Source organism: Leptosomus discolor, chromosome 7, assembly GCF_034619465.1.
Source record: "Leptosomus discolor isolate bLepDis1 chromosome 7, bLepDis1.hap2, whole genome shotgun sequence".
In the NCBI taxonomy this organism is placed as follows: Eukaryota; Metazoa; Chordata; class Aves; order Leptosomiformes; family Leptosomidae; genus Leptosomus; species Leptosomus discolor.
The window spans coordinates 38,499,494-38,523,043 of NC_141397.1; the positions used below are offsets into that span (position 1 = coordinate 38,499,494).

Genomic DNA, 23,550 nt, shown 5'->3' on the forward strand with positions numbered 1-23,550 from the left:
CTTTTTGTTGTTGTTGTTGAGTTTAACTTAATCCTGACCCAACTCTCTTCCTTATTCTGACACAAGGGAGAAATGAGGTTGATCAGTAGGATGGGAGGCAAAGGGGCCCAGGGGTTTTCAGTGTAGTATTTGTGGGGCTGCAGCGCAGGAAGCAACTAGGTTTGTAGGTAGAGGGAATCTCTGTTCTCTTAGTAAGACTACAGAGAAGTACTGCGTATAGTGGAGTTAAACACCAGTGCTTGAGGTGTTTATTTGTGATCCTGACGGCACCGGAGAATGCAAGCGCACAGGCACTACCTTCTGCCTTGCATGTTCTTCCAAATCTTCCCTTCCCTTAAACCTACTGTAGAAGTGCTTTGAACTAAGCTTTTACAATAGTTGAGCAATTTTGAATGAACTACGTATTGCTTCCTCCTGGATTGCCTCCGACTCGTATCCTAAATCAAAGCAACGCTTCCAATCACAGCACATTTATTGGGCATTCCAGGTGTCTGTCTTCTGAAGGAGTTGTTCAGCGTCGTGTACCAGAAGATAAAGGGTTCCTTTTCTCTCTCCAGTCGACAGGTTTTCTGGTGGCAAGTGCTGTTTTTCACTTTCAGGTTGGGACTATGGGCACCTGTCTTATGTTCTCATGTCTTCCATTTGTCTTTATCTTGCAGGTTTGCTGTGATGGCCTGCTGTTGGGCCCTAGATCCTGAAGAAAGACCCAAGTTTCAGCAGCTGGTGCAATGTCTAACTGAATTTCATGCAGCATTGGGAGCCTATGTCTGAAACTGCAGAAGAAGATTCAAGTCACTGATTGGGAGAAGGCATGGCATACATCTGCAGCTCCATGCATCACTTGGACTTACACACGTGATGTGTATAAAGCAACACCAAAGGGAGAAAGCACTTCTTCCAAAACACTGTGCCTTAGAATGCCTTAGTAGGCTGAAGTTTTTTGTAAGACCTCTTGATGTTGAATATTTTCTAGATATCACTTTTGCTAAGTTAAATCGAGATCTTTTTATTTGCCGTCAGGATTTTCAAAGTGTAGTGATAGTGAACTTAAACACAAGATTTGGATGGACTTTGCACTCTTACAACAGACGTGAGTTTTTCGGAAGGGTATATGGAACTGGTAGAAAAGTGAGGATAGGGGAAATTAATGCAAAAGCCACACTGCAGAAAATTTTCCTTGCTTTTTTAAAATGTTGAACCTGAATCTTTTGGACCAGCTCTAGTGTTTGTACTTGTATGTATCTGGAATAGCTTTTTAGTATCAATTTCTTCTATTTTGAGACAACAGCACATTGTGGTTGGATCCACAAGCGGCATCTTACTTTTTTAACCCATTCACGAATGTTTTTTGGAAAAGCTGGTCTTCAGGATACAATATCTCCTTTTTAAAGCAGTAAGTGGTTATGTAAAAGTGATTCCAGTTTACCTCATACAGAGAGTAGTAAAGGTGGGGTAAAAGGGGTGCCCTGCCTTTCAGATAAAAGGCTGATGTGATTTTTAAGATGGTTTTATGTGCTACATAGAGGCCTTCAGCGAAGCGCCAAAGCAGCCCTTGTGTAGGAGTCTTTCAACTCAGACTTCTGGATCACAGTTTCTCTTGTTCAAAAAGGTACTGGCTGTTTTTTATGGGCTTTTATGGCCTGAAATGGGCTTAAATATATAAATATATATTTGTAAAGACACTTCCAGAGTAAAGAATGTTTTTCTATTGCATCCAATGTGAAAGCTTGGTCTTTCACATTGCCCTGTGTATTGAATGTGCAGGTTGTTGTTGGTGGTTGGGCTGGAGTTGGCATGAAGACAAAGTGGATTGCCTGCCTCCCTCCCTGCAGAACTAGTCCCCACGATTTAATATATTGTCCCTGCTGCCTTTAACCCAAATATCCATTCCACCCCAGATTGTTTTGATTTGAACATTACTTCAGAGGACTGAACAACATATTTCGGGAAAATGTGTGGTGGTCCATTGATTCAGCCTCCGTAACTTTCATATTCTATATAAAACAAAGTTATTTGTAGAATAACTTCCGGTTCTCCAGTTGAACTGTAGGATGCATCCTCTACGTGGTGGCACCATGAGGCAGGTTGCACTTTAGCACAATGTGAAACATGAAAAATTGCCTTTTGTCTCGTGCCATCTTCAGAGTGAAGCACCTGTAGCCTTGAGTGTTTGTGCAGCTGCATGTCTGGGAGCGTTGCCCCCACAGGCTTTGTAGCAATTGTAGCATTTTAGGAGATTCTAGGATATTTAGGAGATCAGCATTTTAGGAGTCGACAGTGTGAGCAGCTGGATTTGGCTGTGTTGTGCGGCCAGGTTTGGCTGTGTCATGCAGATGTGCAGCTTTTGTTCTTTCCAGAGTTCTGAAACTTACTGAAGAAAATGAATCCTTTCTAATGAGTATTCATCACATGAAGCAGAACTTTGTGCGGTCTGTTCTCAGTCTCGCAGGCTGTGTCTTTGCATTGCCAAGCTGAAATGGATTGTCCCTCAAAATGCAGGAGCTTTCCTATCTACTGTTGGTTGTCTGTGGCTAGTGAACCAAGCCTTGCTTTATCCTAGAAGGAAGTTTTCCTGCTGGCTCAAGTTTGGCCATGTTACGATGGGCTGTGTTTGCTTGAATGAGTTGAAACTGGTTTCATTTGTTTGGCTTTGGAGTCACTGAGTTTGCTGAGGATAGCAATAAGGCTTTGGTTGTGTGGACTTCTGTGGTCTCTTTCCTTTCTGACCCAGGGAGACTACCCAATGTCAGTACTTGTTTATGATGACTTGGTTGTTAAAGCTATCAGTGGCAGTGTTATTCATATCTAGATGTGTTATGATGGCATCTGCAGAGGTCAAGGCTGTAAGATCTACTTGAGGTTGGAAAACAGCCCAGAGTGAAAATGGTACGCATATTGTATGTGCTTCACAGCTGTTTGCTCTCTCCTGTGCCCCGCGAGGGGATGGGAGAGAGAATCGGGGCGGAGGTGGGGGAAGGAAAATTTGTGGGTTGAGACAGTTTAATAGGACAGAAAAGGAAGGGAAAATAATGATAAAAGAATTAGAATGTACAAAAACAAGCGATGCATAATGCAGTTGCTCACCACCCGCTGACCAATGCCCAGCTTGTTCCCAAGCAGCGGCCCCTTGCCAGTTTTCCCTCTGGTTTATGTACTGAGCATGACATCATATGGTATGGAATATCCCTTTGGCCAGTTTGGGTCAGCTGTCCTGGCTGTGTCCCAGTTTCTTGTGCTACCCCTCCCCTCCCCAGCCTCCTCGCTGGCAGGGCAGTATGAGAAGCTGAAGAGTCCTTGAGTTAGTGTAAACACTGCTTAGCAACAACTGAAATTTCAGTGTGTTACCAATGTTATTCTCATCCTAAATCCAAAACCCAGGACTATACCAGCTACTAGGAAGAAAATTAACTCTATCCCAGCCAAACCTGGGACAGGTCTTAAGGTGGGTTAGGGAGGTACTGTACTTCGAGCTGCTCTGCTGTGTCAGCATGAGCTGTGGGAATGGTCAGCTACAACAGCTTTCCCTTCAATGGGCTATTTCTCAGCTACTGCCAGGTGAGTGTACACATCAGTAGAGTCTGAGAGGTGGTTTAGTGTGATGTTAAGTATAGATAGAACTATTGTTTTTGGAAATTCTGCTTTCACTTAAACATGCTTCACCTGCAGGGATTAAGGCTAAGATAGGCATTCTGCTGATAGCAGAGCTACCTTGAGTAGGTGCTTTGCAGGAATTTATTGTACCCGAGATGGCAAATGGCTTTCACAGAATCGCAGAATGGTAGGAGTTGGAAGGGACCTCTGGAGATCATCTAGGCTGGCATTTTCCTTCACTGCTGCATGTGATGTATCTGAGCTCCATGGCCTTTTAGGAAAGCTCTTGAGAAGCAGGTTACTCAGGTGGAAGACTGAACATGCAGACTTCCTGGAAGAAGAATGTTGTCAGTAGCTTCTACTCTTAATGTATGCAGAAAAGTCTCAGTGTTGAAGTTTGGATTGATCAATACCTGAATACAAATGTACACCCTCTAACCAAGGTCCAGTATGGCACCATGTTTCATGCTGGAGGGACATCAAGAGCATGCTGATGATAGTCCTCAGGCTTACAAGCTCCAATGGCAGACTAGGATGGAGGCGTATTTTGTGTTGGCAAGAGGAGGATGAATGAAGAGTGGCTGTTTTGGCTATACTAAACGTGTCAAATAGTCTTTCTTCAGTCTTTTTTCTGCATATCTGACTTTGAGCAGAAAGTAACAGGGTCTGGCAGAGAGGCACAATCTGTGGACTTGACATGCAGAAAAGATGTTTGCTTGTGAGTGAGCCAGGAGGTAGGAGCTAAAGAAGAAGGAAACAGCTAGGAAAGCCCTAATCAAATTTCTGGGGAAAATAGCAGGGTGGAGGTGGACCAGTTCTCTCTGCACCCAACCTTCTGGAGCATGACAGCTCCTTGCTGTGGATTCTCTGTGAAATAATGTCACTGGAGACCTCTGCGTGAGCCATTTCACTTGGGCTGCTGATGTGGAAACTATATGGGAGGTGTAGTGGAGAGGGTGGGGGGGAAGCTCTCTTGATAGCTTAGAGACAAAAATGAGTAAACTATGTGGCATGAGAGTGGGTTTTTGAAATTATAGTGCTTCTGTTTAAGGGAAAGCCAAAGGAGATGCTCAGGAGAGCAGTAAACAAAACAGTATGAGCGTGACCCTTGGGAGAGCTGGATGGAGCATGACTGGTAGGTAAGTCAGGGAGGTAAAAGAGCAGAAAGCTGTGGTTACAGGAAAGGGAGGAAACAGGGAGGATTGTGGCTTCCAGGGTTTTTTTTGGGCAGTTGGTGGTGGGGGTGATGTTGGGAGAAAAAAGTAGGCAAGAGGAGGTAAAAGGCAGGAGGTGTTGAGCTTTAAGTGCAGGTTGTCACGTAACTCCCTGTGGAGGCAGAGGTCAGGGTTAGTTGGGAGGACTTAATGATGGACTAGGGCTCCAGAGTGAAGGCGGGGGATCAAATCTTGGAGAGAAAAAACAGGGGAAGAGAGAAGGCTGAGAGCAGACAATTCATCAGCAGCGATGGGCTGGGCGCTGTGGAGGTGCTAAGCAAGGGAAATGAAGGAGACCTGGAAGGCAATGCTGAGAGAATGGCTGCTCCATGGGCAGTTTTCCATGTAACTCAAGAGATGCCTTGGAGGATCAAAGTGCTCTTCTTGAGCAGCATTCACATTCAGATTGTCCTCTGTTTCCCACTGCAACTGTCTCCAGGTTTTCAGTGAAGGGTGAGGCTGGCCTGGCAGAAGGAGGTGCATGTGAAGATAGTGCTGTTTGTTTCTGCTAGATGTGACCTTGTTTTATTGACGTTTATTTAATTTTTTTTTTTCGCTTGAGTTTGGCACTAAGAATAGGCACTCCACCCCAAAGTGTTTGTCTGACAGCTTGTGTCCTAGGTTTTGTGAGAAGGTTTTCAACTGTTTGCTCTGGAAAGATACGCGTGTGGTGTACTCTAAACTACATGCATGGAAAGGGCTTGAGTCAGCTGGTGCTTCTCAGAAGAAAGTGGGAATACTGCTGAGTGTGGAATTTCTGTTAAGGTTATTGAGTTTTGAGCATTTTTGTGGTAGCTGATGGATACGAATCATTTTGAAGAAAAGGAGGATTAAAGAAAAAAAGGTGAGAAAAGACTGGTATGAGTGCGTCAACCACATATCGCATGAGTGTGTTCCTCGCAGGTGAATCTGCATACTCTGGGCCACGTGCAGGTTCTGCAGTTCAGCCCCAAAGTCCTATGGTGCCAGCTCCGAAACGCTTACCTTCGAAAGCAGGCAAATCCACATGCCACACGCAAATACAAATGTCGGTGTTAAAAAACCTCTCTTGACACGAGTGAAAGTGAACATCTGTGAAGGGTGTTCATGCCAGCCTCACTGTACTGTTCAGGGAAGTGGTCCCTGATGTGTTTTCTAGCTAACACATGTTGTATTTTTTTCAACATGGCATGTGACTTGTAGTGGAAATGATCTGTGACCTAAGGACTGTGTGTGTTCAAGGCTGCATTAACTCAGCTTAAGAAATCTCTGTTTGCCAAGTGAACTCCTCTTGGTGTCGGCTGATCGTTGTTGCAGGATGTGAGGTGAGTCCAGCCATAGCCTTTGATCTCAGCACAGGAGGGAGAATTAAAAGAAATCTGATTAAAATAAGGAAAAGGCCGCACTGCCTCCTGAGGCTAGCAGCCTGCTGTGAACTGTGAGTGAGGTTTAATCCAAAGAGTTTACCAGAGCCACAGAGTGTCCGCTGAGTATCCATTCTGGCAGCTGAAATCCGCAGTGCTGCTGCTGGGGGAGCGAGGCTTTTACACCCTTGCACATCCAGGTTCTTACAACCAGATAAGGACGTTCCTGCAGCTGTGGGTGGCCTCCACGTGGTGATGCTTTTGGTAATTGCTGCTTCCTCCCTGGTAGGGATGTGGAGAACCTGTCTTCTCTCTGGGGTGCCACCTTGGAAATACTGGATTGAAATGGCACTACAAGGAGGGAATATTTTGGGGGCGGAGGGAACATGCTTTATTTCTGATGGCTCATCTTGTTCCTGTAAGGAGTGAACCTTGCCTATCCTGACCTCTAGCTGTATCTTGCCTTGGAGCAACTTCTTGTGTACAGTGCTGCCAAGCACTTGGTGAGTATTGCCCGTTTGGTAAAAAGAGGAGGCTTGTGTTAACATGCAGTAGCTCTGTAGCAGCAGGCGAGGTTTGACTGTAAGATTCAGTGGTTTTGGGGTCAGTTATTTGCCTGATTGGGCTGAGTATACTAGGCTTAGGACTTAGAAAAGCTTGGTGTGTGTTCTTACTAGTGTGGCTTACACTGGTGTCCTACAGCCCCACCAGAACTGCACTAGCTGAATGCTCCTTTGGCTGCACTGTCTCGCATTTGAGCTGTCTGCTGTTGTGCTTCCTTCAGCTGGAAAAGGCACTAACATTCGTTCTGTCTCCTTTCATAGCCCAGAAGCTGTTCTCAGTTGCCTAAAGTGGTTCACTAACTCTAGGACCAGCTCTGACTCCAAGTCTGACGCTCCAGATAGCAGGTCCCCTTTTCAGGCCTGTACAGCAGCTGAAGCACCCAGGCATTTCAGCTCTACAATGCTTCAAATCAAAACATTTTTTCACTAAGAAACCCAAGAAATATGCAAAGTTAAACAAAGTAACTACCCCAAGTGTATTTCTCATTCAGCTGTCGGCTTCTGTGCGTTCCTAGGGTGGGAGAGGCTGGATGCATCAAATAACCCAATCTCCTCCTCTCCCTCCTGCCCCTAGCCTCTTCTTCAGCTCGGTCTCATCTGTAGCCTCAGCTTCTGCCTTGATTTCTCCTTGCTCAAATGATATGCACTGCATTTTAGTTTATTCTACCTCTTTTCTTTGTTTAGTGAGTTTTAGACCAGCCTCTTCTGTTGTCTCCTGTTGTGTTGCCATCCCTTGGGCTTTTGACCTGATGAGCTGAGTTATCTCTAGAAGTAACCCTTCAGGATCCAAGAACTTCTCCTGTGCCTTGCGTCCATGCAGAGCCAAAACACCTTGCAAGCAACTAGAAACCCTGGCACTGGCTGCAAGCGATCCCCCAATCTGAGAGCTTGGGCTTGTTGGTGAGACAAGATTAAACTTGCTGAAACTGTAGTTGGTAAGAGAAGGACCTGTGTGGTGCAGTTCACTTCATCCTGTAGATGACAATTAAAATGGCTTGGACCTATGTCCTGATGCTTGTGCACACCTGTGTCCAGAGACGTACCACAGATGTGGTGGGGATAGGTATGGTGGCTCCCTGTGATCTTTCCTGGTGGAAGTCTGTGCCCTGTATCCCATCCTGTCCTCCAGCAGGAGAGCTTGCTTGCATGGGAGAGACCTGCGGCAGAGTCCAGCTGCCCGGGGATCGTCTCTTGGAGCTGTCCAACACCTTCAAAAGAAGCATTTTCAGTATTATATAAATTTTTTTAAACCAAGTTCTGTGCGGGTCCCACGCTTGCTTGCCCAACAAAAGCTAATCACTGTCTAAGGGTGAGGGGTTAGGGCAGGTGGCTCCAATATGTTTGTGGTGCTTCAGTCTCTGGAATAGACTTGGAGAAAGCGGGAAGCTGAAGCCCTGGGTGCTGAGTGCATTTCTGCTGTGAAGCTCAGGTGAAAGCAGGTAGGAATCTCCCCCTGGATGTGCTTGGGATGTGATAGCCTATGCAGAATGCAAATAGAGTGCTGTAGCTAACATGTAAAAGCTATCTTCAAGCTTACCCGGTCCTAGAGGTCCTGCTTAGGGCTGCTCAGCCACCTGCCCAGACCCTCTGTGTTCCACACCTCTGTCCAGGCAGCCTTGGTGCAGTGCTGCTGTAAGCACTTGGTTCTTCAAGCCCCCTTGCCTGCGGAGAAGCAGGCTATTCCTCAGCGATGGCCTTCCCCTCAACCAAAATGGAGCTGAGCTGGCGAGACTTCAAATAAAACTGTCTTCCAAGCTTTGGTTTTGAGCTAAGAGAAATGCACAGATAGGGAAAGCTCTGTGCTGGGGGATGATTCATGTTCTAGGAGGAAAAATGAATTGTCTGTTCTTAGTGATGTAAATGGGACAGACATTGGCAACACCTCCCCAGGAAATGCTGAAGGACAGACTGAATAATAGTGTTTGATTGAAACAGGGCTTAAGGAATAAGGAAGTAGACTGACAAAATTGTCTTTGCAGAAAGTCTTTAAGAGTAAGCCTGGAGATGGGGAGGCAGCAAGTTGGCTTTGAATAAGAATATTGATACGATGGGCATATGAGAAGGATGGTACATGAGCAGTGAGATGGCCACGTATCGGCTGAGGACGGGTACATTGACCTGTCAGGAGGCTTAGGTCTCTTGTGTTGGGTAAATGTCGTGTTTGAACTTTCTTTTTGATGCCTAAATGGTTGTTTTCATGGAACAGCTGGACAGGACACCCCCCACCCCCCCCCCCCCCAGAAAAAAACATTCCGCTCAGTCCTTGCCAGTGCACAGGACCAGCTGTAGAATTGATGGAGGGCTGCTCTGTACCAGTGACTGAACTGTTTAGATCTGCAGTCGCTGCTGCAGTAAACACAAGAGAGCAAAGAAGGATGGGGGAGGGGGTCCACGACCCAAAACAACCCACAAAAAAATCCAAACTAAACCAGCATTTACTTTTGAAAAGGGGAACCCTGTAAAAACAAAAGCAGTTGAAAGAAAAGAAAAGGCCATCAAAAGGGTAATGTACTCGGAGGTTCTGCTTGCAGGACTTCATTCCTGGTTTGAATACTGGCCAGAGAGCTAAAGTCCAAGTTTTAAATGCCCTCTTTCAGTTGGCGGAGATTTACCTGTCAGCAGATAAAAGCGCGTGGGAGATATTCCTGAAGTTTAGGGGCAGATCACGCTACTGCGTGGATATTGCTGCTGGAGCACCGTGAGAGGTCTTCGGTGGTGGTGTGCCGTGATGTTCAGGCCACGACAACGTGGAGGGAGGGAAGAGCACAGGCGGAGGGCATGGAGAAGCAGCGGAGCGCTGAACCAGGAGCATCTGCAGCTGGGCAGTACAGGCAGGAGGGGGAGGCAGGACTGCTGCCTGCCTGGGAGGAGAGTGCAGCACAGCTCTGGTGAGCAGCACCCTTTTTTTTCCCCCACTCTTCTTGTAAAGCTTGTTTTGTTTTTGTGCTCCATCATGCTCAGACTGGTGATGTCTGCTTTGTAAGGCCAAAGGGAGGGTTTCAGGCAGGTTAAATAGTGTTAGTGTTACTTTCACTTGCTTCAAAACTCCAGTTTTCTTTGAAGAGGAGGATTTTGAGAAGGAATGAAGTGCTGGCAGCTGATGGACAAGCCCTTGTGTTGCAATATTCAGGCTCCCAAGAAGCAGCAATCACTCTAAGGGCAAGGTTGTGTAAAAGTGAATTAATCTTTTTAAATTTTATATAGTAAAGAAGAGAAAGCAATGTGTGGCTGAGGCTGCCTCACTGAAGCATTTGTAGGAGCAGGGGGGAACAGCGGGGTAGCAAAGCAGCCTGGGCCGTACAGGCAGTCTAAGGACAGAGCTGACATAGCCAAGTGCATCAGCAACTCAAGGAGGAGAACAGTAGAAATCTCCATGTCTGTTATAGGCAAGAGGGCAGAGGGGGAAAAATCAGCTAACCTGTGATTTAGAGACCTAAATCATTTAACTGCTTTGCTCTGTGCTTCTGCCGCAATAAATAGCTCGCTCTCTGTCAGAAGGCACCGGCCTGTGTCACAGGGGTGTTGTGCAGAAAGAAAACAGAAAAAAACTGGTAGTTGCTCCCAGGTTCTAACCAGGTAGACCTGTCAGTTGTTTGGCTCAGGGGAAATAAAAGATGTGAAGAGGGAATTGCTGACAGCTGCTTTGGGCCTAGTGGGAGGGGGGAAGTCTGCACTGTGTCTCCAAGTGGCCCTTCCATAGGGTGCTAACATAAATTAGCTACCAAATTTTGCCTCTGGAACAAAGGAGTGGGTTATTAAAGGGACTGAGGAGACAGACACCATTGGCCTTGAACTTGCCATTGAAAAATTTTCTAGTAAAACTGTTTCCATCTGAGTTCATTCTTTCCCCAGGCAGGATCATGCTGGAAGCTGAGTTACGGGTCCAGCTTGTCTCAGAAAATGCCACTTGTAGCCTGTATGGTGGCACCAACCTGGGTGTGAATACAGGCAATCTCCATCAAAAAAGGCGCTTTCAGTGTTCGTATGTCCAACAGAAATCTCAGCTAGTTCTAGCTGTTAGCTTGGGGGACAAGTTAAACTTCAGGTTACTTCAGGTCAGTCACCTTTCCTTCTCCGATGTTATTTTAAATGGGGATATCTTGATCTTGTCTGTGGAGACTGCTCCTAGCTTTGTTTTGGCAATGTTGAGATGTAACGAAGAGTGTGGGTTCTGAGAATTCCAGCTCTGCTCAGCATTTGGGGAAAACAATGTTATTGTACGTCAGAGCCAATTTGGGGTTTCTGCAGGGAGTTCTTGTGCCTCGGGGGATCTGCAGTGATGTGTGCTTGACTCCTCTGTACTGATGCAGCTTGGGATGATGTTGGCTGCTACCCAGTATCTCTCTCTGCGGTGCCAACTTTGCAGAACATCTGACTGTGCATGCAACTTGAGTTTGCTTTTCGGTTGCAATCTCCAAAGACTCTTAGCCAGAAAGGCATACTTGGGAGCAACGTGAATACTTCTTCCTAGAAACAGGAGGACTTCCCTGGGTCAGGACAAACTGCCCTCATGTTAATGTCACAGATCTTAAGATGTGTGCTCACTTAGGCTAGGACCATCTCTGTACCTGACTTCTCCTTCTAGTTGTGACAATGGACCCTCAGTGTGATTCATGGGCCCACAGAAGAGATACTCAGTGCTGTATCTTCTGTGTGAATTTGGATTTTAATTCAGTGGTGGTGCAGTATCTTTTCTACCCTACCACTGTGAGTTATGCCAGCTCACCTTTTCAGGTGCTTTGATGCTTTCCCTGGAATATCTTCCTTTTGTTCTTTGGCTTTAGTGAGCAAATTGTATCAATCCTACCAGGATATGTGAGGGGTCTTGGCAAAAGTGAGCTATTTGTTTTGGGAGGACTCAATGATAAAATTGACCTTTCCACTCTGACCGATTAGTTTCGATATTTGTCTTGGGCAAATGTTGAAGTTAAGGCTGATGTTCTGCTCCTTGTATTAACTTAACTTACCAAATACAATCCCATTCTCTCATATGTTAAAAATTACTGCCCAAATTAAAGATTTCAGAACTGCCATACTGGGACAGATTGAGGGTCCTTCTCCACAGCAGATACATGGAGAGGAGGAAGAGGAGGGCGGGCTTGTGCAACACATCCTTTTGAGTCTTTTAGCAGCCTTCAGCTTGGATGATTTCCAAGCCAAATGACGCTTCTGTCTACTAAGACTTAAATTTCTCTTGTCCAGCCTTCCCTTGAAACCCTGTGGGTGTTTAACATCCCCAGAGTCCTGTTGAGTGAGGAACAATCTCATTTGTTTGTTTGTTTTTTGTTCTTTTTTTGCTCCGAACCTGCCTTGTCGTCTCTTTGATGCCCTGAGGCAGCTGTAGCACAGGAGGCTGTGACCACAGTCCCCTCTGGAGCATGAAGAGCTCTGGATATTCCCTGTAAGTCACCCATTTTACGAGGACCAGGGAGCCATAAATGTGCACACAATTCCTGCTGTGGGTAAACTGTGGATTTATCTAGCAGTGTACTGAAATTTGTCTTTTTTCCACCTCTGATCCTTTCTGCACAGCACCTCATACTCGGTTTCCTGCTAAGGAGCGAGCATTGGAAGTACACTGAGTCTTCAGGGATAAATTAAAATGCTCTTATATGACCTGGTTGCCCTTTTTCCTTGTGTTACATTCACGTAATGGAGGAGTGCATCTCATCGTGAACAATTGTCTATACTGGAAAGCTTAAGTATGACTCCTAAACAAGTTAAACCCCACTGCTTTTAACAATAATAATAATAAAAAGCTTAATGACCTTGGTTGTACATGCAGAGCTCTTAAGTTTTGCTACAAGAAGGGACTTGCAGCTATTGTCTCCAAGTCTTTGGAAACACAACTCTTTCAATGCTCCTTTGTTCCTTTGGATAGTGAGAGCTATTCTGGGTATGTTTCTTTAATCTTGAAGTCTGTGAGCTTTAAGGAAAAATAATTACTTAATTAAAACAATTTTTACATGTGTTCTTAGGCAGTGCTTCTGAGTGTGGTACAGAACCCCTGATTTCTGTCTTTGTGTGGTGATCACTAAAAAAGCAGAAACCTTTTTATCGTTATCCCCTCCCTAAATTTCTGCTTGATTTGGACCAGAGCAGTTTGGAACTCTGGTGTTTAGCTTTTAGTGGATTAATACCCTATTTCTCAGCACGTCTGCTCAATAGACACTGAATCCCAGCGGGGAAATTTGGAGCCATAGGAAGGAGAAGTGGGTGGGAGAGCTCATTAAGCAGTCATCCGTCCCACAAATATATTTCCTCTTTGCAAGTCGTTGATGAAATGCTGCGTAGTTGCAGGAAGCTTGAGTGCTGCCACTTCTTTTTTATCTTGTTCCTGTGTCCTGGCAAAGTTCATCTGACATTAATTGGCAACAGGCTTTTCCTTCAGCTCCCTGGAGCAGAAACTGTTCCTCCCCTTACTCTACTGGTGTTTGTGAAGACGTGGCTCCAGCTGGCCTGGCTGCAATAGGAACCTTGGTGGTTGGACCCCCATAGCTCAGCAATGGTGTGGAGCAGCTATACAGCTTGTCCTGTGCCTGGTGCAGACCCCAGGCTCCCCGGCTGTGCTGGCCAAAAGTCCATGGCTGGACCATGCCCAGAACTGATACTTGGCTGGTACATGCACGCCACCTCCTCCATGTTCATCACAGCTGTGCTGGCCCAGGCAGAAACCCACTGCTTGTTCCTCAGCCAGGAGCAGCATCTCCTTTTACCTCTTTAAAAGCCAATTTGGGCTTCTTTCAGCTGATACTGATGCCCGGCAGGTCTCAGTGGCTCAAACCTGAGGGTTTCCTGGCTGTCCTGTCCCTGTGTGGTCAGGTCGCTCAAGGGGCAGAGATTTGGTAAAGTGGTGTTACCGGCTGTGACAGTCCACCACAGGATCGATGTGAGCTCTGCAAAGAGCAGAAGGGAAGCTACAAAGCATAAAACTGCCAAATGATGCTTTTTAGCATTTCTTCAAAACTCCTTTTTAAAAATCCTGAGGTCTGGAGTCCTTTCCTTATGTGAACATCTCATCGAGGTACTAGAGCAAGTTTCTAGCCCTGGAGAACCAAAAACTGGAAAGCAAATGCAGTCTAAGAGGGGAGATATCTTAATTTCACCGTGCCATAAAAAGCCTTTAATTTTTTTTTTCCGTGTGGAGGGAGAAGTGCTTTCAGTCACGCGTGGAGTAGATCCTTTAGCATCGCCCCAGTTGCTTGGACAGCACTAGCAAAGGAAATCAGGAAATTTGTTGCTGCTCAGTGTTCGACTGCAAAAATACTGTAATTTTTTACACTGTTTGGTGGAGGAAATGGTTTTAAGTGTTGATTAATTGCTCGGCCTTTTTTTTTTTTTTTTTTTTTTGGTCTTGAACATTTTAATTTTGCAATCTCAAAAGTTTACGTTCTTTCCCCATACAAGATGCTTGTTCAGGTCACCCATGTTGTTCAGCTGGTGTGTCCATCTCTTGTTGCAAACCCCCACAGCCTTTCCAGGAGCTGCAAGGTGCAACTCAAAAGCTGCAGGAGAAGCGTCTGTCTATCTCCTCACCTACAGCAGATGATGCTTATTCTTGGGGGTTGCATGTCCTGGGAGGGGAGGTAGCTTGTCCTGGGGCTCTCCCTTCAGAGGATTTCTGCTGTCAGGGCAGGCCTGGAGATATTCTGTGAGTTCCTCCTTTGGGAAATCCCCCCTAGGATGCTTCAGGCTTGCTGTGCTGCTGCCAGCAGTGAGGGCCATGCTGAGCACATGCAGTGGGAAAGGGGTGCCCTGCAACAGCCCACTATTGCTGTGCCTTGTAGAGCAGTGCCCTTGTTCCTCAGCTGTGCCTGGGGCTGGGGGCAGGTGCTGCTCCAAGTGGTCCCTAAAGGTAAATGAAGGGGGAAAAGGCTCGTCAGGGTTCCCCTTTATCCCACCCCACTGTGAAAGCACGTTATCCAGCAAGGGGCACAGCGAGGAGCTGGCATGTGCGGCCCCCATGTGTGAATCCCAATGGGAGGTGATGCAAAGCGATTTCTCCCTGAGCCTGTGAATCCTCTGCAAGACTTGGCCATGGGCATCCCATCCACCCTGGGATTTGCTTCATTTGGGATCTTTAGGGTAAATTATTTTGTAATTGAGCCATGCAAAGCTGTCAGATGAGTTGTAAATGCTTTTTGCTTGTGTGGGTACTTGGTTCCCACACCCCAAAGAGAGACAAAATTTTCCCAGCCTTTTGGCTGCACTTTGGGTGAAAGTCCTCATGTACCTTTTGCTCCCCTGGGGCCACACAGGGCACTTTTGCCCTGCTGGGCTGCATCCTGGTCCTGCTGCAGAAGGTTTAATGCCACCAAAGGCATGTCAACTTGCTTGGCGTCTTCAAAATTTGCTTCCCCTTTGCAGTTTCTGCCAAGCAGCCATCCCTTTGAGTGGCATGTGCCAGCCCCGCAGGCTCCAGCCTTGCAAAGATTCATTCCCTTGTTTAAACAAAGGCAGGTGGCTAATGTTGTTGGCGAAGGAAGTGCTAGCACTGTGCAGAGGTCAGCCTAAAGGAAGTAAAGGGATAGGAGCTGTAACATTTATCATAAGGGCCTCCAGAAACAAAACATCTTGCTCGCTGGTCTGAAAATTGGGCAGGTCCCGGAGGGAGGTTGGAGCACCTGGCGCACCTCCAGCGACCCATGGGGCAGTTCCACCACGCCCGAGGATGGTGCCATGTCTCCTGGCCAAACAAAGCACCACCTATGTGGCAGCATCTGAGATAACAGCCAGCAGGAGGGTGATGTGAGGACAAGAGGGCTTCCAGGCTGAAGTCGCTTCACTTCTGTGCTCCCAGAAGTCATGACCAGGAGCAAAGCTTGTCTTGCGTTACTCTCTGTTTGCCCCCAGCAGAGGTGTGGGAGTTCCCAGAGATGACCTGGCTTTGCTTTCTTAATGTCCCCCAGGCTCCCAGCACAGCACTGGGTAACCTGTCCCTGCTGCTGTGTCCAGGGCTGCTCCAGGACCATCATGACCAGAGCAGTAAGGATGCAGCAGCGATTTCTGCATGTCAGGTCCTGGACCATCTTGTACATCTCCTTGCAGCAAGCTGAGAGCTGGGTACAGTCCCCTATACTGGCAGCACAACCTGAGAAGCCTCTGCGAGAGAGGAGGGGACAGTGGGACAGTCTGCAAGGAGACAGCATGGCAGTCCCTGCTCTGCAAGGAGCATGGGAAATGCTGTGCCCTCCCAGCATCTCTCTGAGCTGCCCCACGCCCCACCACTGTGCAGAGAGGTCATCAGCTTTCCTTCTGGCAGAGGGATGCTCCTGCTCAGCAGCATTGAGGTCAGTCTGATTTGGGCTAGAAAGAGCTGGTAGATGTCAACTGCGTTGCCAGTCTGAGTCCAGGGGACTTCCCCGATGCATCCCGGCAGCGTGATCCATAGGAGGTCCATAGCGTGCAAGATGCTGTGCTCTCCTGGCAGCCCTGTGGGAGGGAGGGAGGAGGGAGGGAGATGGGGCTCACGTCAGCCGGATGGTTTTACTCTGCGCTCAAGGATAAGGGAGAGCTGCAGAATGTCCTCCCCATTAAACTATTTGACAACTGTTTTCTTTGCTTGCTGACGAAGATAAATCTAGTGTGAGCTCACCAGCAGGGAGGCATTGTTGCGCACGTGGGGTTTTTACAGCTACACAGAGGACATCAGTCTGTTGCATAACTCCCGGGTGAATGAAAACAAAATGTATTCCTTCCTCTTTCCTTCATCCCTGTCTTCTGTACCATTTAGTGGAAATGCTGGTCAGTGTTGGCACAGACTTGCAGTTAAGCTTTTTCCTGGAAAGCTGTGCCCTTGGAAAAGGAGCACCCAGTGAAGGCTTGGGCTCTGCACAGGTGCTTCAGAGGAGGTAGCAGTAGTATGTACTGACCAGGGCTGAAATAGGTTCATCTCCTGGGGCCAGCAGGAAAACTTCAGCCTAGAAGACAGAGGAAAACTTGGATGAGCACAAAACACTTGTAAATGTAGTTTTTTAAAGATAGCAAACCCAGGGGGGAGCACACAAGGGAAGCGTGGAGTTGGACCTGGGGGAAATTCAGATGGCACCAAGGACATGTGAGGAGCGCTGGGGAGCAGCAAACACCCGACCCAAGTGACATGGTGCCAGGGTTTCAGCGGCTGTCTGCCACCTGTCTGCACCACACCCCGGGATGGAGCCTGGTGTTTACTGAACCGCTGTGTCAGGATGGGTCATCTGGTCCCTCCCTGTACCTTCTTTATACAGGGAAGTATCTCCATTCAGGAAGCCACATGGGCACAGAAAGTCTTCTCTCAGCAGCAGTGGTGATGGTGGAAGATGGTCTCCTGGGGTGGTGAGGACCTTGCAGTGACCCAAAGCCCAGCCAGGAGGGCAGAGCTGGGCTTTGCATGGTGGCTCTGTGAGCATAGTGGTTCTTAACTTCCAGCTATGCCTTGGTGATGGATTGGCATGTTTGCTGCATCCTTGTTTGCAAAATCTCATGCTGGGCTTTTGGTGGCAGCTGCTGCTTTTCCCTGCAATAGAGGTGTCACGGGCTGCTGGCCTGGGGGTCCCACACCTTTTTTTGCTGTTACGTATCTGTCATTGGGGCTCCTACTTATGGCCCTGTTGCATTTTCTCACTTGCAGCCAATTCTGGCACATCTTGCTGTGCTGGTGGTGATGTCCTTATTGTGCATCTCATCGGTGGTCATCTGCTACTGGTGGACTAGCACCCCAGAAGATGCGTGGTGCTGCTTTGCACTACTTCCATGGCTGGAAGAGGAGCTGGCAGCTATAGCTGTGTTAGCAACTCTGCTCCTCTGCTGTTGTCCCCTTACCCCTGCCCCAGGCTTTGGTGGTGGCCAGCAGCCCTGGTAACATGCCTGCAGAGAGGAGGGCCTGGCTGTTAACTCATGGTGTTGTCCATCGCTGTTGCCATCCTATCTCCTGTGGGGAACCTGATGGGATGGATGAGCTCTGACACAGTAACATTGGTGGGACTGAGGCCCTGGGAGAGGAGCAGCACAGCACCAAGTGGTTAAACAAGCTGAGGTTGAATACAGACACTTCAAGTTGATTGTCTCAGCAAAGCTCTGAGGACGTTCCTGGCACAGGTTGGACACACCTTGACAGAGAAGCACAGGACAAAGAACCATGGTGTCAAAACTGCCATCTTAATGATCTGCAGGGCCGTCTTGTCAGAGTCCTTTCTGCAGGGATGGTGGTGACAGCCACGGTGGGGGAGCAGAGCTGGCAGAGGTTTGGCCATCTGCCTGCCTGTTGCGCTGTGGTGCTGCAGGCCACCATGTGTGGGGGTGACATGGGGAGCCTGACCTGTTGGTGCGCACTGAGCCTGACGTGCACAGCAGAGCTCCTTGCAAGGCCACTCGTGTGTGAGTCACTCCAGCACCATCTCTGCTGAATGCTGATGCTTGCAAAGCACAATTCCTGATGAAGGTTCCGCCAGGATGGGTTGCAGAGGGCAGATACAGGGGTTTGGGGTTGTTTTTTTCTTCTTGGTGGGGATGATGTGAAACATTTAAGGTGTCTCATCAGCCATGGGCAGATACACCAGGCAGGTGGGTGAGATGTGCTAGTGGTTGTCTGGACTTTGGGTTGCTTGTTCCATCTGAGCCTCTGGTCAGACCTTTCTCCTTGAGTGGTTGCCTTCAGCACAGCCCCTCCTGAAGCAAGTCATGCTGGATGCCCTTGATTGGTGAAAATAGAACAATGACCTCAAGGGTTTTCCTTGGAGAGTGTCTCGAGGAAGAACAAATGGGAAGGACCTGAAGAGGCCATCTGCTCCCCTCCCATCCGGCTGTGCTGGGCCAGGCCCTGTGATAAGGTTGGGTGAAAGGCAAAGCGTGCCAGCAGGTTTGGTTTGAAGGGTGTGAGAAGGTGCAGCATGCAGGGTAATGGCCTCTTGAATCCCACCGGACCAGGGACCGGTCTTGAGAGAAGCCAATGGAGCCCGTGAGAGACTGCCGTCCCTCCCAGCGGGCTGCACCTGGAGCAGCTTCTGCCATGGGCGCCTCTGCCTTCTGCTCTTAGTGGACCTCCTAAAGCCCGCCCTAGCTGTACTGGGCTGTAGGGCAGGGACTTCAGCAAATGTGGCCATTTTGGATTGGGCTTGGCCTCTCCATAGCTGTTCCAGTTCCTGGAGCTGGGGAAGGCAAGCATGGGAGAGGAGTGCATCCCCTGAGACCTACAGATCAGCTGAGCCAACTCACAGGGAGCAGCAAGCCACCCTTTGATGGCTCGTCCAAGCTGCCTGCCTCGTTAAACCCTGAGGCGTGAGGGCACTGTCATGTCCGGGGCTGCTTCTTGGAGGGCGTGTCCTCCTTCCTGAGAGCTTGGGTTCTGCGGGGCAGGATGCTCTGGGTTTGGTCCAGCTGAGCTGCTATGGGCTCTGACCTGCCACACTCCCCTCTTCTTCCTCGGGGAAGCGTGGACCAGCCTATGTCACTCTGCGATGTCACCATCATTAGTGGCAGGACCTCATCAAAGGGTGTTCCTGTGGGTAGTGTCAGTTACGGGAGCCCTGGCCAGCACAAGCAAGGAGACACCGCAGCCTGGCTGTCCTGATGCTGCCCCAGGGGTCTGGGGGTTCCCAGCTGGTGCAGAGGGAGAGAGCAGGACCTGGACACTGGCTGTCCATGTCCATGGCATGCTGTGCTCTTGTCCCCAAGCAACAGTGTGTGTCTCGCCTGGGTGAGCCAGGTGCTTTCCTCAGGCATCTGGTGAGATGCAGCTCATCAGCAGGCTCCTGCCACTGGAGCAGGAGCGGGCACACCTGTGCTGCAAACACACTATGCTGGGAGATCTTTCCAGCAAGCAGGGCACGGGCCCAGCAGGATTTGTAGTTCAGGCTGGAACTGTCAAATCCTTATGTGTTCATATCTCTGGGCGTTGTAGATAGTATTTCTTTAACCTCAGGTGCCCTCCTGGGTTTGCTTGTTTGGTTACGAGTTAAAGTCGGGAGGAAGGCTGGTGCTCTGCTCTTTGCTTTGGGTTCAGCTTTGGTTACAAGGATATTTCTGCCTGTCCTCTGTCCCAGCCACCAAAGACTACCAGCCCCAGCCTGGTCCAGGTCAAGCCCAGCCTTGGAGATGAGTGGTGAGGAAAGGAGTTACCATAGACTGTGCTGGGAGACCTCTGTGTTTGTGGTTCTCCCACCTTTGTTTTGGCAAAAGACAGGTCCCAGCAGTGGGGCGCTTTGTGCCAGCAGTGGGAATGGGAGAGTTGGCATGCAAAGTCAGGACTATGGGACGGTCAAGCATGACAACTAGGAGCAGCTCCCATCCCATTTTCAAGGCTTCAGCTGCTCCCCAAAGCCAGTGCCAGCCTGGCTGTCCCCTATGCCTTCACTAATGCCCAGGTTCTTGCTGGAGGTTGGTACCGCATGTCCTGCAGACATCCTTATGCCCCAGGAGAAGCCCCAGTCCAGGCCCTCAGGGCTGAACCTCTTGAGGTCTGTGTGGAGTGAGGACTTGGCTTGGGCTGAGCCGCACCTCTGCAAGAGGCAGCATGTCATCTCCTCTGTCCCTGTGCTGGGCAGAACAGGGAGGGATCGCGCCCCGGGCCTGTTCCCGGCACTGTACATCTCTTGGCATGCAGGCTAAACTTTTATGTGGGCTGGAGCCATGAGCAGCCAGTGCCAGGGCTCTAACTTTTCCCAGTGCTGCGCAGGGCAGGGGTGTCTTCACCCCTGCAGGATCCTGCTGGGTGTGCACAGGGGGACCGCCGAGCCCCGTCAGCTGCCTGGGCGTGACTTGGCCCCTGCCGGGGATCAGGTTAGGTCTTGTGTCCAGGTGCAGGCAGCCGGGTTGATGCAATGTGCCTGTTCCTTCTCGGTGGGGAATGTTGCTCACCTGCCCAGGGAGGCACACGCGCTCGCATGGCTTGGCACTGCCTGCCAAGCCTTAATCTCCATTGTTTGGCAGCTGGCACTCTATTGACGTCAATCCCATGGCTCAGGGGGCATTTTGGGGAGGAATGGGCAAGTCTCCGCATATGTGTGCTTGCAGGCATAGCAGAAAAACATTGTGCTGAAACCACAGAGGGAGAGCGGGGAGAAGAAAAAGAAAGGAAGAGGGGGTGCAGCGCCGAGGGATGCTGCTCCTCCAGCATGGCAAAGCCCTGGGAGCTCCTGGCTGACACACACAGGTCTGCCTGACTGGGCAGTGTCCCTGATGGGGGGAAAAAAGCCATGTTCCTGGGAAGTGCTGCTCAGCTCCTCTCCCCTGCCTGTGCTGACGATCTGTATGTGCCCCATAAGCATCTTGCCTGTCTTTCTGTTCTCTCTCCTATCTCCTCCAGCCAGCTGAGACCTCTGATGCTGGCTGCTGGATGTCTCTACTGCTGGGTCACTGCTGGTCTCCTCTCATTCTCCTCTCAAGGCCTAGGCCAGAGGTGTGGTTTTGTCCCTTCCTTTATTATATATCATTAAAGAAGCTGTTCAGCACTGTCCGGATTGCACCAGCTCTGGACATCACTGTCCTGCCTCAAGGGACCATTTCAGGATGCTCCCTGAAAGCCATGCCTGCGTCACTTTTCACACAGAATCACAGAATGTTAGGGGTTGGAAGGGACCTCAAAAGATTGTCTAGTCCAACCCCCCCTGCCAGAGCAGGACCACCTGGAGTAGGTCAGAGAGGAATGTATCCAGGTGGTTTTGAATGTCTCCAGAGAAGGAGACTCCACAACCTCTCTGGGCAGCCTGTTCCAGTGCTCTGTCACCCTCACAGTGAAAAAGTTTTTCCTTATGTTAGTATGGAACCTTCTATGCTCCACTTCTGGCATTGACCAACTTATGCTTAGCTCTGCTGCTTTTCTCTGAGAGAATATGTTCTGGGAACAACACCCTTGGTCTCCTGTGGACTGATTCTTCCTCTGTTCATCAGCAGATGTAAAGGGTGATCAGCATTGCACTCACTGCTCTGGGGATGGCTGCTCCTTGCAGGAATGGTCCAGGTCCAGCTACTGTGTGTCTACCTTGCAAAGACTCGCTTAGCTTTGGAGCCTGGAAAAGGCTCTCTGGGGACTGTGGGCATGGAGACCACGGCTTGCAGGCTGAGCCGCTGGCACTTCTGCTTCCACTTTGACACATCCTGATGGCAATTGTTCTCCGAGCTGGAAATCCTGTCCCCTCTGCTGCGGGACTTGTGCTCCCAAGCAGCTTGAGGTCTTCAGTCAATGCAGTCAACCCTTCCCGCAAGGGAAATGACTCTCACCCTGCTGCTTGGTGGCAGCCACCTCTCTAGCACAAGCTGCTCTGCTCCCTGGGCTTGGCTGCTTGGCTTTAATGTCCTTAAATATTTTCATCAAAAAAAACCCAACAACAAAGTGGAGAGTGAGGAGACAGAAGGAGAGGAAGCCAGGAGTTACCATGAGTCGCTTTGGAAGGATTTCTTTTTTGTCTTTCCCGGATTAGAAAGCAACTTGGTGGAAACTGTCCTGAAGCTCAACCTGAGTTGTACCTGGGAAGTGGTAACCCTGAAAGTCATTTCAGTTCTGTGCATAGAGCTGGAACCCCGTGGCCAGGAGGGTCAGAGGACTCTGCAAATCTGCCGCTTTGACTTCTCAAACTAAATTGTTTTCTTCTGCCTCCTGCTCCTGGATAGTGCAAAGGCGTGTAAGTATCCATTGGAGTAAATTAGTTAATGTCTTGACTTAGGTCACTTTTCCGTTATGTTTGCATCACTGGCATGGTCTGTGTTCCTGACTACTTATTTTTGAGGCCTTGGAAACTGAAAGTTGGATGATATCCACCAGGCAAGTATTTTAGCAAAGCATTTGAGTTTTCAGATCTCCAGGGAAATCTGTTGACTACTTTTTGGTCTGGAGGAGGGGAAATAAGAGAGGTTGTGCCATGGTGAGTTTTTCTGGAGAAAGGTGGATTCCTTGGTGTCGTTAGTGGAATACTGCAATTCAGCCCTCCCCCCACAAATGAGGCATCCAGAAGTATGCAGGGAGTTTCTCTTTCTTGAAATTTTGATCCTGAGGGTATGTTTGGACTGTGTAACTTAAGTTCTTCTTTGTATAAAACCTGCACTTGATCACCAAAAAAAACGCCTTTGATCACTTGTTTTAGAACAGGGAGACATTAAGAAAACTACCATGCGAGTTCATAGCCCTAAGAAAGACAGCATGAGCCCATATCATCCTCTTATGTATCACATCATCTTCTTGCCCAACCCCCATGCGTCATCTGGCACCCCAGGGGTCGGTGGCAAACCCACTATTTTCTAGCTGTTATTTGTCTTGATTTTTAAAAATAGTTTGCTGAGGCTGGGTTCATGTGCCTTGTTCCCTGCCCACAAACAAGCAGCACACACTCATTGTGAGTACATGAGGTGGGATAGCCCAGCAGGATGAGTCCTGGAGCCACTGTGGGATGAAGAACAGATGTTGCCGGGGGCGAGGTGACAGCCAACATGGCTTCACTAAGGACAAATCGTGCCTGACAGATTTGGTGGCCTTCTACCATGGGGTTTACAGCACTGGTGGATAAGGGAGGAGCAACTCACGTCACCTACCTGGACTTGAGCAAAGCATTCAGCACTATCCCACACAACATCCTTGTCTCTAAACTGGAGAAACATGGATTTGACAGATGGACCACTTGGTGGATCAGGAATTAGCTCAAAGGGTCACGGTCAACGGCTCAATGTCTTGAGTGGAGACCAGTGATGAGTGGCATTCCTCAGGTGTCGGTACTGGGACTGGTGCTGTTTAACATCTTTGTCAGCGACATGGACAGTGGGATTGAGTGCACCCTCAACAAGTTTGCCAACAACACCAAGCTGTGTGGTGCAGCTGTGTGGTGCAGGAGGGAAGGGAGGCCATCCAGAGGGACCTGGACAGGCTGGAGAGGT

General features: G+C 48.9%; 1 protein-coding gene across 1 annotated transcript in view; it reads left to right on the plus strand.

Annotated features, from left to right (window-relative positions):
• The window catches only part of RYK (receptor like tyrosine kinase), a 70,721-nt gene extending 69,153 nt beyond the window's left edge, over window positions 1-1,568 (plus strand). Inside the window, exon 15 of the mRNA XM_086468553.1 lies at window positions 660-1,568. Coding sequence (XP_086324679.1) covers window positions 660-771 — 112 coding nt within the window. The 3' untranslated portion in view covers window positions 772-1,568. The remainder of the gene's footprint in view (window positions 1-659) is intronic.
• The last annotated feature ends 21,982 nt before the right edge of the window (window positions 1,569-23,550 follow it).